The sequence below is a fragment of the Hyaena hyaena genome, unplaced genomic scaffold (assembly GCF_003009895.1).
Source record: "Hyaena hyaena isolate Hyena2069 unplaced genomic scaffold, ASM300989v1 scaffold_261, whole genome shotgun sequence".
Taxonomy (NCBI): Eukaryota; Metazoa; Chordata; class Mammalia; order Carnivora; family Hyaenidae; genus Hyaena; species Hyaena hyaena.
This window is the reverse complement of record NW_024080893.1, coordinates 1,342,731-1,356,814: the sequence shown is the minus strand read 5'-3', so window position 1 is coordinate 1,356,814 and position 14,084 is coordinate 1,342,731. Positions and strand designations below refer to the sequence as shown.

Below are 14,084 nucleotides of genomic sequence, written 5' to 3'. Positions count from 1 at the left end.
GTAGTTGTATTATGGTTATATAGGGAAATATCCTTGCTTTTAGAAAATACAAACTAAATACAAACTCTAGTATCGGAAGGTAACAGGGCATCAGGTTGACAACTTACTCTCACATGGTTAGGGGAAAAAAGTTATTTTAACTATAGTTCCAGCTTTTCCACAGTATGTGATTATTTTGAAATCAAAATTATTTTAATTTTAAAAAGAAAAATATTTGAGAGTATACGGCTCTAGTTTCAAACATTAAAAATTATTTAAACCAGGGTGCCTGGGTGGCTCAGTTGGTTAAACATCCGACTTCAGCTCAGGTCATGATCTTATGGTTTGTGAGTTCAGGCCCCATGTCTGGCTCTGTACTGACAGCTCAGAGCCTGGAGCCTGCTTCAGATTCTGTGTCTCCATCTCTCTCTGCCCTTCTCCCGCTCTCGCTCTCGCTCTCTCTCTCTCTCAAAAATGAATATTAAAAAAAAATTTTTTAATTACTTAAATCTGGGGTATGTGGGTGGCTCAGCCGGTTAAGCAGCAGGCTCGTGATTTCAGTTCAGGCCATGATCTCACAGTTCATGGGATCAAGCCCCTTGTTGGGCTCTTCTCTCTCTCTCTCTCTCTCTCTCTCTCTCTCTCTGCCTCTCCCCTGCATATGCCCACGCTGGCTCGTGCTCGCTCGCTCTCTCTCGCTCTGTCAAAATAAATAAACATTAAAAAAAAGAATCACTTAAACATGGTCAGATTCAGATCATATATTGATATGCAATAGAAGATGAGAGCCAAATGTTGATACTGGACTTGTCAAGAGAAAAAGTTGAATCTGTGAGCTTATATTGTATGAAGTTAGAAACTATTATATAGTTAGCTGTCATCTCCTGTGTGTAACTTCTGTAACTGTCTAGAGGGAAGAATCTATTTTCTATCCTCCAAAGCACCATCACCATGCTTCATACACAGTACACATGCTTGAAATATCTGTCAATTAATAATGCTTTAAAAAGCTAGGTAAAGAAAATATCAATGATAAGCTTATTAGGAAACCATTAACCTCATGGATTATAGCACAGCATGTACAACTCCAGCAGAACATAATTTCTTTCTACTCAAATTAGCTTTGTGAGAAATGGAGAAGATAACACACTAATGTGAAATATCTGGTGACCAGTATTACTTCTAAAAGTAGGCAGAAAATAGTAATCCCTATCTCTGGGATCAGAGGAAGACTGAGCAAATATATCACCCCAGTCTTGGTGCTTACACCGTTAAAGACAGGTTAAGGCAAAGTACCTAAAGAAGTGACCATACCTCATAGGTCTCATCAAATAGAGACACTCATGAAATTTATACAATTATTCCTTACACAACATAATGTCTCAGTAATAATAACAAAAACACACATTTTGAGTCCCTCCTACGTGACAGCCCCTATGCTAGATGTTTTATATAAATTCTCTTTAACCCTTACAACTCTACAAGATACATAATATCATCCTCACTTTTAAATCAGGAGACTGAAGTCCGAAGAGGTTAAATAACTTTCTCAGGGCCCAATGTCCATTCAATGGTAAAGCTTTCATTCAAACTTTAAAGACTTTTTCGATTACATTTTGTAGCTTCTTTCTACCACGCCATTTACTGTTTCTTCAGTGGAAATCTATGAGATAAGGTAATAAGATTCAATTTAGAAAACTTTCTGGTAGTACAGGATAAAACTGAATAAGAAATCTGGGTTTCGAGGGGGTAGGGGGAGACAAAGAATGCCTCAGAACAAGAAAGGAACAAAGGCTTTCCAAAGGGTCAGAGGGGAACACAAACAGGGGATGAGAAAGTCCTAAGGACAAACTGCCTGGTTACCTGGTTTTTCTACAGAGCCTAACACTACATTTGACAAGATCCTTGAGTTAATAATGAGCTCAGTTAAAACTATGAGCTCAGATTTATTGGCTTGAGCAGATGAATCATAAAGTTAAATGAAATTAAATGAAAATGATGGTGAACACTGAATTCTCTTCCTTTGCATGAGAGGGAAGAAATGAGGAGAAATAAAGCACACCCATATGGAGACTTGGATTGGACAAGCTATTAAACCACCTTCGAAGACAACAGAAGTTAGATACCATTAAGCACCCAAAAAATTGGATAGAAGAGTTCCACCTATCTTAAAAAAAATTTTTTAATGTTTATTTTTTTATTTTTGAGAGAGAGATAGAGACAGCGTGAGCAGGGGAGGGTCAGAAACAGAGGGAGTCACAGAATCTGAAGCAGGCTCCAGGCTCTGAGCTAGCTGTCAACACAGAGCCCAACACAGGACTCGAATCCACGAACCATGAGATCATGACCTGAGTCAAAGTCAATACTTAACCGACTGAGCCACCCAGGTGCCCCAGTATCACCCTATTTTAAAGTGAAAATGATAACTGACAAAGAAATACCCTAAGACATCTTAAGTTATTTTAACACTGAATTCAGTTTATCATTTATGTGCTATCAAGACACAAATGTAGGGGCGCCTGGGTGGCTTAGTCGGTTAAGCGTCCGACTTTCGCTTAGGTCATGATCTCGCGGTTCGCGGGTTCGAGCCCCGCGTCGGGCTCTGTGCTGACTGCCAGCACAGAGCCTGGAGCCTGTTTCAGAGTCTGTATCTCCCTCTCTCTCTGACCCTCCCCTGCTCACTCTCTCTCTCTCTCTCCTAGAAATAAATAAAAATTTTAAAAAAAGACACAAATGTAAACAAAATACTGACTATAGTGCAAAATTATATGATGAGCATAACATAATTGAAAATTATGTAGGGAATGAAATATGTTTCTATACAATTTTGTAGAAAATGTACTTTCTATTTACATACTGGAAACATATTGGTATTTTCATATTTTAACTCATGACATACACTGATACCTATGGAACAAGAAAGCAATATGGCAGAATAAAAAGATATTTGGGGGTTGGAAAGACCTGAATTTGAATCTCATCCATCACTTACTAGCTTTGTAACTTTGGGCAAGTTATTCAAATTTTCCACCCTTTTGCCCCAAATATAAATATGGGGTTAATAATACATATCCTCAGAACTGTTGTGAAGACTGGATATAAAGCACATAAAGCAATTAGCATATTTAGGACACTAATAGTAGCAATTCCACTTCTAGAAATATATCCTAAGAAATACATTATGAGAAAGGTGTCTTGTATGACAATGTTCATCATAAGACTACTTATAATAATAAAGTAAAAATCATCCAAGTATCCAGATTAAAAGAATACTTAAGTAAAGGCATATACAACTAGTGGTAGGGAGGGTTCACCTGGGTGTCTCAGTCAGTTGAGCATCTGACTCTTGATATGGGCTCAGGTCATGATCTAATGGTTCACAGGATCAAGCTCCACGTCCAGCTCTGCACTGAAACTGCAGAGCCTGCTGAGGATTTTCTCTCTCCCTCTCTCTCCCCCACCCCCACTCACACTCCATCTCTCTCTCTCTCAAAATAAATTTTTTAAAAAGACACAATTACCTATGGAAGCTTATAATATGCATATTCCCAAACCTGTTACTCAAAAATTCTAACCCAGCAGGTCTAAAGTGAGACCAGGAAACTCATGTTTAACAAACAAGCACAGGGTTGATTCTAACACAGGAAGTCTATGAAAATTCTGTATTAAATGGGAAATTTTAATGATGCCATTAAAAATTTATTTATGAAGAATTTGTAATAATAGTAAAAAAGTTTATGATATACTATGAAGTGAAAAATTCAGGATGCAAAATGTATGCTTTATCTAATAACTATATTAAACATACATATGAACAAACAGTCCTTAGCAATAGAATTAAGGAGGGAAAAAATTACTGGAGGGAAAAAAATTCAATGGATCACCATGCCTTTCAGGATTAAGTTCAAACTCCTTAGGGCAGCACACAAGTCCTTCAATCTCCAGGCTTTCTTCTTATCCATGCTCAATACCAAACTTATAATGCCCCAAACTTATTCTACATTTTCAAATACCATTATTGAATACACTACTCCTTCTCTAGGAAAGCCCTTCCCTTAAACTGTCCGCCTGGCAAACTCCCATTCATCCAACAAGATCCAGGAATCACCTCTTCTCTTGAAGTTTCCCTTGACTATTCCTTCCAGATAGAATTAAAGGAGCCTCCTTTTTGCTCTTCACATTCCTGTCATACTACCTTGGTACTTCCACTACAATAAATATTACACTGTCCTTTACCTCTTTGTTGGCATATCTGTTCCATGATTTCTACAAATACTTGAGGTTAGGTAGAAATGATCTCATTCAATTTTAGAATCCACAAGGTACTCAATACACATTTGTGAAAATAATGAGCAATCATTCTTTGTTATCATTGTTCTTGGATTTCAGTTCCCTATGAAATCCTGATTGCCTTGTTTAGTTGGATAGCAATTGGTTCACAGATTAATAGTCATGGTCTAAATATATCCTAATATATATCATAAGACATACCAGTGGAAAAAAACTTACAGGAATACTTTAAACATGTTCATAATTCTTCACCTTCTGATTCTGTCTTCAAACTTTCTATCAAACTTCAGAGTGACAGATCACTCTGGTCACTAGCAAAAGCAAATAAATAGGCAAACTCCACTGCTGTAGTTTACCATGCCAAAGGACGTCTCTGCATAATTCCTGGTACTCCTCTCAAACACACTCCCACTCACTCTCCTATCCCATACTAAGAGTAAAAAAGCTATACAAATCAGAGTTAATTCTGTAAGTAAATATAGTGTTTTTTTAGTATATTCAAAACATAAAATACTATATTTAGCATATTATATGATACATAAAACATGCAGATTTGCAACTAGAAGTACCAAAGAAGATCTCAAAGTGCCTAAATAGCAATTTACGCCAAAAAAAAAAAAAGAAAGAAAACTTTAATGTGGAAGAATTAAATTGGGATTGTGATCCAGGGCTCATAACTTCAGATGCCTTCCCTGTACAGAGAAACATACATTTATGAAATAACCTAGATACTGAAGTTTTAAATAACAAGAAAATGCATTTAAAAGAATTTGAGTCTCAAACCACATTAGATGTCAAAGCTTTTCTACAATTCTATTCCATGTCCTTATCACCTGATTATATAATATGTATGTACGTCTAAGGAATAACTTCTAGAAATAGGCAAACATACCACATGCTGATATCTAAGATGGGCATGTTAATATAACAGATATCCAATACAAAGTTCTAAGGGGGCGGGGAGGCACCTGGGTGGTGCTAAGCATCTGACTCTTGATCTCAGCTCAGACCATGCTCTCACAGTTCATGAGTTCAAGTCCCACATAGGGCTCTGCCTGCACTGATGGTACAGAGCGTGTTTGGGATTCTGGCTCTCCTCTCTGCCCTTCCCCCACTTGTGTGCATGCATTCTCTCTCTCTCTCTCAAAATAAATAAATGAAAACTTCTATACAAATAAAAAATTTTAAGTTCTAGGTACTAAATAATTAGCAAAAAGAAGTCTTTTCCAACACCCCTATGCTATCCCATTTCTCCAATCAAATCCCTTTCTCTTTCTACAGCATCAACCTCATAAGAAGGTGGAATTAATGACCACCTTTAAAGAACCCCTCTTGAAAATCTGGCAAAATTCATTCCATCAGCTCTGCTAATAAGAGCTCCAAAGGCTTACTATGTGAGCCTAAAGTTTTGTTTCCCCTTTAAATGAAAATACTGAAATAGCTTCCTCTTCCCAAAAGCCTTTCCCAATCAATCACACTTCAGCTCCCACAAAGAGTGTTTGGAGGTGAGATAAAGCTGGGAAAGATACAAAGGCATTGAGCCCATGAAGTTAGCAGAGAAATTAACATTGAGGTAGGCAGGAAACTAGACATCATGATCAAAGAATGGTGAAGAGTCCAGGCCAACTGTCTCAGTTCACTTAACTAGAAGTAATTAACCACTTTAAATAAAGCTGTTCTCACAACACAACACAACCCAAAAGAACTCTACAGCACAACTGAATCAAAGTTCCATTTTACAGACACATTCATGAAGACACGCTGTTAAATAAGTTAGTTATATCTCTCAGAAACACATTCAGAGATGAACACTCTTTGAAGACTGCAGAAGAACCTGACAAAAAATTTATCCTTGACTATATATTTTGATCCACCCTCAAAAGTCACCCAATTTCATGCCAGACCCAGGTTTAACAAAAATGCAGAATTCACTTCCTGTCATACTGATGCAAAGGACTGGAGTCTAAGAAGAGTTCCTAGATCTGTGTTACACAAGAAAATTCACTGAGTTTTCAACTGGTATTGTGCCTCTGCCTGCCATATGGTGTACCTGACCATGTCACCACATACATGAGAAAGAACTGGAACACAGATGAGTCTTCTGTGTAAATTCCTGCTTTTTAATATACAAAATATTCTATGATGGATAACCAAAACTCATATTTCAATTAACTAAAACTATAATGCAATATGTTTAAAATGGAACCAAATACACTAAAATGCATTCAATGTTTAAAAACTTCAGGTTCTATAGGCTAAAATTAGTCTCTTCTAACCCTTAATTTGAATTACAGCTTCCATTTCTAGTTAAATACTCAAGAAGAATATTCTAAAATAGATCCCATAAAATAATTTTCCAAAATTACATAATAAAGTAAATTATTTCAGTATACAATTACAAATCACATTGTGTTTACTGTCACCTGACAGGTTAAATTGCTAAAGTCAATAGAAGCAACGCTGAATATTGTAAGCGTCTGCATTAATGACAGTCAAGATCTGTTCTACCCTTCCACTAACTGTAAGAAACCACTGAGATATGCTAGGAATTAGACAACGTAAGAATGGACAGGGTGAGTAGTAGTCACTGGCTGGCTGTCCTCTCTGCTACACATCACTCTGTTTTCAAGAGGGAGCTGAAAACCTAGCTTAGTAGAGAAAGAGGTCAATACTAAAATTCCTTCTCCTCTCTCCTTACTCCCCATCATGCAGCTGGCACTGTTCACTCTGGCAGACACAGTTCCCTGAACATAATGGTGCAATCACCACTTCAAACATCATTACTATCTAAAATAGATAACTCACTTGCAACTTGACTATTTTTATAGATATAACATCTTCGTGCAGTTTAACTGCTCTATTTGTGATTTATTCCATTTAACCAATGCAGTTTCCCCGAAAGTGAGTACCTTTATCAGAGTCCCAATAACGACAATTGCCCAAATAGTTGTGAAAATTACACTTGAGTTGCCTCTTATCAATTGTACCCATCACCAAAAACTTTATGAACTGAATTCTAAATATGAAAAATGTACAACTCTCTGGTTTACATGTCTTTGGTGACTAGACACTATTTTCCCCTACTTCTTACTGATTTATTGTGAAACATGGGGGTCATCTTGAGAACTGAATTCTTTATATTCAACAAGAATTTACTAAAAATACTATATATAGTATGCAATCCTTTGAGTCATTAACAAAATCAAGTAAATTTGAGGCATTAAACTTTTTATTTTTATTAAAATACAAATAATTCTTAATCTAGACTAAGAAAAAATACATACTAAATAGGAATTATTTTTGTTTACATTATAAGGTGGCTGTGCCAATGGAAGAGACTTTAAAAGGTTTTGCAGCTGTCTAATGAAAGATGTTAAATAAAATGAAATTTCACATATAATATGGAGGAAGAAAAAGAAGGAGGTAACTAAATTTGAATACTCTGATGACCTCTAATGAGCTCAGAATTCTTTAAGGACAAAAGTGGGTAAGGAGAGGTATAAGTGAAAACAAACATAAAAAAAAAGTATTTACCTGGGGAAATGTTAATGTCACTTTCAACTAAGTTTGATAAAATGAAGAGAGTTATAAAAAGTTCACTTCTATAAGTTAATGTAAACTTAAATTCTGACAGAATAACTGTAAAACTGGATTGTTTTAGACCACAAGAGAAATCTCCTGTGACATCTAACAATACCAAGAATCTGATTCTTCCCTACTTCCATTTTGCTCTATCATCCCTGGTGAGAATCATTTTCAAACCAGAAAGTATAAACAAATAATGTTGGGAGATTATTGAAACTTCAAACAGACAGAGATCATAACAGACACTTAAAGTATATTCAGACCCAGAAGAATTAGGTACAAGGGGTCAGAAGGAATTTTCATCAGAACCAGGCATCATGCATGGTTCACTACCATAAACAAGCTATAATAAAGCAGCCTGATTTGGGTGGAATTTATAGACTTAACAGTAGAGGTATACCAAAGGAATGCCATAAACAGGACACAGCATTACTTCAGAAGGGCAATGGATAAAATATCTCAAAATATTCTCACGGGTACATTAGAGAGAAGCAGCTGAATGAGAGTTCTATTACGTGGCTTCAATGTTGGTAAAAATACCATGTATAAATATTGCTACTTTTAAATTTATAGTAGGCTAAAGAAAGTTTCTTTAGAGATGTATCATGGTGTGTGTAATTCCAATTATGGAAAATATACATATGAAATCTACAGATGATGCAGAGGAGAGAAGTTAATATGCTGGAAGATAGACTCAAGAGTCAAAAAGATTTAGATAGATTATAAATACAGGCTAAAACAAGTAAGATTAAATGTAAAGGCAATGATTTAAATTCAATCAACACTTTCATAAATATGAAAGGAAAACCACTGCTTCATAAGTTATTGAAAAAAATACCTAGAAGTTTTGAGTATTTGCTCAATGTGAGCCAATGTCATTATATACCTCAGAAAAACTGACCTGCATTAAGGTAGTTAATAATAATAATAATAACAATAATAATAATAATAATAATAATAAAAGAGGTAATAATTTCAATGTTTTAAGTAGTTGCTATTAATACATGTTCATTTTAGAATATTGGAAAATGTAGATAAGCAAAAAGAAAATAAAGATCATCCACAATTCTACCACTTAAGGATGAATACTATTTTTTACATTTTGGTGTTTATCATCTAGACTTCTTAAGGCACATTGTAAATTTTCATGCATTTTTTTCTTAAAAAAAAAAAACAGGATCATACTACAAATGCTGTTATGTAATCTGTTTTTTTAAATTCAACAGTGTATCAATTCCCAGTATATTTACACTGGTCAGTTGATACCTAGTGCATTTTGTTCATTTCTGCTCACCACCTTTAAGAGTCACTGCAGAATTTGAGAATATGCAAAGAAAGGGAAAAAGAGATTAGTGAAATGTATGAACATAACAAGTTCACCTATGCTTCACTGCCAACTAGTACCAACTGCTAGAAATTATAGGGAAGTTAGGGGCATCGGACTTCGCTCAGGTCATGATCTGGCAGTTCACGTGTTCAAGCCCCACATATCGTTGTTCTGTGCTGACAGCTCAGAGCCTGGAGCCTATTTCAGATTCTGTGCTTCTTCACTCTACCCCTCCCCTGCTCATGCTCTGCTCTATTTCTCTCGCTCTCTCTCTCGCTCTCTCTCGCTCTCAAAAGTAACACTAAGGAAAAAAATGTTTTAAAGAAATTACAGGGAGGTGGATATCAATCAATAAAAGGATAATTTTTTTAATAATTAGAGTAAAAAAAATGGAATGGATCTAGTCATTTAAGAGTTTTACAAGGCTAGAATAACTAACTGGTAAAAGATATTGCAGGTAATTCCTCTAGGTCAGAGGCTGGATAAAAGGCCCCATTTTATTTATAGATTCTTTAATTCTAACATAAAATTTACTAAGGAACTTTACTCCATGTCCAATATGAAGCACATCTTTAGTAACCAAGACTTTAAGAAAAAGAGGCAAGTGCTTTAAAGATGCATGAGAAATAGCAACACTAATGATAAAACACCAATGTGTTAAATGCTTTGCATTCATATTTCATTTAATTCTTACAACAACTCTATATGACAACTACTATAACTATTCCCTTTTTATAGAAGAGAACAGTGAGGCTTAGAGAAATTTTTATACTTATTCAAGATCATTCTTTCTTTGGCTGAAAACTGCAGTGTCACACAAACATACCTGATTCCCTATCATAGAGCTACTGTTTACTTTAGCAGGTAGTATGTCATCAAAAGCATCTTTAGAAAAGTTCTTAACTAGTGATCCTTCAAAGGGCAGTCATGAGAATTTTTTTGTAATTAGGAAAAAAATTAAGGATTTTTAAATCAGATTATTAATAGCAAAAAAATTCACATTAGATTAAACTATGTATTTTATTTTAAACTTTTGCTAACCAAATAGAATCAATGAATAAGACTTACGATGTGGAAACCCAAATTTAAATCACGGAACTTCAAATCTTTGCCATTACTAACTAAGTGACCTTGGGCAAGTCCTTAATCTTCCTATCTCTAGTTCTTCATCTGTGAACTGAGGCTCAGACACTTAAGGCTGATATAAGAACTCAATGATATGATACAAGTAAGCATTTAGCACAGGATCTAACACTACTATTACACAATAAAGGCAGGGGGGAGGTAGGAGCAAACCTATTCTGCAATTCATTCTGAAGTATTTTAAAATGTCCAAGCATCATTATATTTGAAGAGGGAAGGGCCACATTTTCCATCATCCTGTAAATAAATTTCTGATGACAATCATTTGTGAAATAAAGTAACTAAATTAAATGTGCTTTAGGAATTTCATTTTATGCAAAGAATCACAGAAAGAATACAATTTCCATGCTCATATTCTTCAAAGAAATTGCTTTGGTTGTTTATTCAGTAAGAGATAAACACAAGTGTATTTTTAAAATTTTTTAATGTTTTATTTATTTCTGAGAGACAGAGAAAGAGAGAGAGAGAGAGAGAAAGAGAGAGAGAGACAGCGTGAGCAGGGGAGGGTCAGAGAGAGAGGGAGACACAGAATCTGAAGGAGGCTCCAGGCTCTGAGCTGTCAGCACAGAGCCCGACGCGGGGCTCAAACCTACTATGCGTGAGATCATGGCCTGAGCTGAAGTCGGGTGCTTAACCGACTGAGCCACCCAGGCGCCCCCCAACAGATATAAGTTTAAAGATAATTGGTTTTGATTTTGACTTTTACAAGTTGGTTCAAACTAATGAGGACATGTTTTTTACTTTTGTTTTCTATGCACATTTTTGTTATAGAGCTCTCACCTCTGACAAAACCAGCAGAAGAGAAAACTTCTTGTTCAAGGAGTTTGGCAACTTAAATAGTTTACCAACATTAAATAGTTGGTATTTTATTCCTAAAATTTGCCATCTATTCTTTTTTTAAAACGGCACAACTGAGAAAGTATTTAAAAGATGTTTGCCTTTAAGTTCTATCATAAAGATAGGCTTTTTAAAATACTATTTATCTTAATAAAATTAACTGAAGTTCTCACTGTTCTCAAAGAATTCCTTAGTGTTTTACAAAGGAATTGACCATCTAGAAACCTCTTTCAGAATACAGGTTTCTAGGGGCGCCTGGGTGGCTTAGTCAGTTAAGCATCTGACTTCGGCTCAGGTCATGATCCCACGGTTTGTGGGTTCGAGCCTTGCGTCAGGCTATGTGCTGACTGCCACCTCAGAGCCTGGAGCCTGTTTCAGATTCTGTGTCTCCCTCTCTCTCTGACTGACCCTCCCCTGCTCATGCTGTTTCTCTCTCTCTCTCAGAAATAAATGAAACATAAAAACAAACAAAAAAGAATACAGGTTTCTACCTATAATCATTCTTACAACTAATTCAATCAACTGGTAAACATATTTACTTTACCTGCAGCTTTAAAACCATAACCAGATAAACTGCTTCTGCATAAATTACCCACAAGTAGGGGGCAATTATTAGAGCTAAAATCTGAAATATGTCCACACTGTCTACTTACTTGTGTTTGAAAGTAAAAATTACTTACCAACAGAGCACTCCCAAAGAGTCATCGCTTCTAAGATCAACTAAAAAAAAGTCCATATTCACTGATCTGAAGTGAACTATTATTCCAATAAAACGTCACTATTAACAAGTATAAATGATCACATATGGAGCTTTTTAAAATCCCATCACTATTTGCCAACTAAATTCATTTCACTCTAATACAAATGTTTTCATTTTCCCTATTATAATGCCAGTACTAAAATTAACTGCATTGTCTGACCACTACAACATCTAAGAACATCTAAGAACCTGTGTAAAGAACACAATGTCATTATCCAAAAATCTGTTTTAAACACTTATCAAGAGTAGCAGAAAAGAGTTTTTAAAAGCCAAAAAAAAAAAAAAAATCACTTGGCTTTTTTTACATTTTTACAAGTACAGTTGGGTTGCTTAAGAAATGTTTTAGGGTGAATTTATGAATGATGATTGATGCTTCCAAAAATACTCAGGGTAAAGTTAATAGCCACAATTTTATAAACTAAAGAGCTTTCCTTGCATTTTACCTAATGAATGCTCTTCAGGCTTCTTCCCTCTTATTTAATTCGTCCATCAATTCAACTTTCAAGTTCACAGTTTCTCAAATATGCAAATCAACCCTATTTCTAAGTTACTGTCTGCTGAATAAAGACCTTGACATTTTTTAAAATGTCATCTTAGAAAGAGTCTCCAAGTGGGGTGCCTGGGTGGCTGAGTCGGTTAAGCCTCCGACTTGGGCTCAGGTCATGATCTCACGGTTCATGGATTCGAGCCTTGCGACCGGATCTGTCCTATCTAGCTCAGAGCCTGGAGCCTGTTTCAGATTCTGTATCTCCCTCTCTCTCTGCCCCTCCCCTGCTCACTCTCTCTCTCGCTCCCTCTCCCTCTCTCTCTCTCTCTCTCTCTCAGAAATAAATAAATAAAACATTTAAGAAAGGAAGAAAGAAAGAGTCTCCAAGCAATATTAGTCTCACCCACAACATCTTCATATTAAAAGGCCTCTACTACATTCCATATACAATATCCCAATCCTGATCTGGCATCCTTGGTCCTAAAAACCAAGTTGCATTAGCTATGTCCAGGTAACTGAAGTACTGCTGGGGCTGCCTAACCTGCCTCATCAAGTTTTACACACACCCTGTACTGATGACATCTCATCAGAAGGTTCGCTTGCTTCATTTTGTGGGATCATAACCCACAGCACAGCAAATGCCTTCTGTAAGAGAAGGAAGCAGCAACCAAAGGCCGTGGCTTTTTGCAGGCTAAGTGCATGCACGCAATAGCTTCTCCTACCAATTACATTCAAATGGAAAAGAAAAAAAAAAAAAAGGCTGGGTTCGACACTGAAAATACATAATAAATATTGATGGAAAGCGAGTGGAACGCCAATTTTCTTCCAGCAACACTAGTACATGTACAAGTTCTGCACCACAATTCAGAGAAAAGTAGCAACTGACGCATTGATGGAAGGCTATTTTCAAATTACTCAAAGAATCTAAGGCATCAATCCGACTGGGAACCTCGTGCGTTCTCTACACACACACACACACACACACACACACACACAGAGTCTGTTTTCTTGCCTAATTTAAGAATGAGTCTCTGGCAGCCACCAGGTGCACTAACCATGAAGAGGAAGACCTATCTATCACAATGCAGAACGAGGTATGCAATGCCAGAGCTGGTTCCCGTCCTTACCTTAGCAGATTAGACAGGGGCAGGGGTCCGGATCCGCCGCCCAGGATCCCTCCTTTCCTGCCAGACAGGAGTTTCTCCACCAGAGCCACATTTCCAGTGCGGGCAGCTTCCAGCAGCTCCTGGTCCTTCCCCATAGTCTTTCCCCGGCTCCCTCACAGAGTCCGTTCCCCCCCCCCACCCCGGGTCCTCCTCCCCGCCCACCCCCAGTCCCCAAAATCCGGGGCCCTCCCCGCCCCACCCTAAAATAATGCCAGAGCTTCAGCACGAAGAGATTCCTGCAGCCCCAAGCCGGGAACACCACTCTCTCCTCCTCTCCGGGACGCAGCGTTTACAATGGGGACCAGACCATGTCTAGGAAGAGGGGCTGGCCGAGTGGGGAGCCGCGACGCGCCCCCACAGCCACTCCCCTGAATTCCCGAGGCCTCGCTCCCGCGGGTGGGGCGTGAGAGGGTGCTTTTGAGGAGCGCGAGGCGGATGCTGAGGACTGAGGAGGTCGCAGGAAGAGGAGGCGGAGACAGTCCTCGCGGGAGCCCGAGCGCAGCGAACAAC

At 37.3% G+C, this 14,084-nt stretch overlaps 1 protein-coding gene across 1 annotated transcript in view; it reads right to left on the bottom strand.

Annotated features, from left to right (window-relative positions):
- LOC120240752 (ankyrin repeat and sterile alpha motif domain-containing protein 1B-like) overlaps nucleotides 1-13,669 on the bottom strand; it is a 928,108-nt gene extending 914,439 nt beyond the window's left edge. Inside the window, exon 1 of the mRNA XM_039245581.1 lies at nucleotides 13,536-13,669. Coding sequence (XP_039101512.1) covers nucleotides 13,536-13,669 — 134 coding nt within the window. The remainder of the gene's footprint in view (nucleotides 1-13,535) is intronic.
- Between the last annotated feature and the right edge of the window lie 415 nt (nucleotides 13,670-14,084).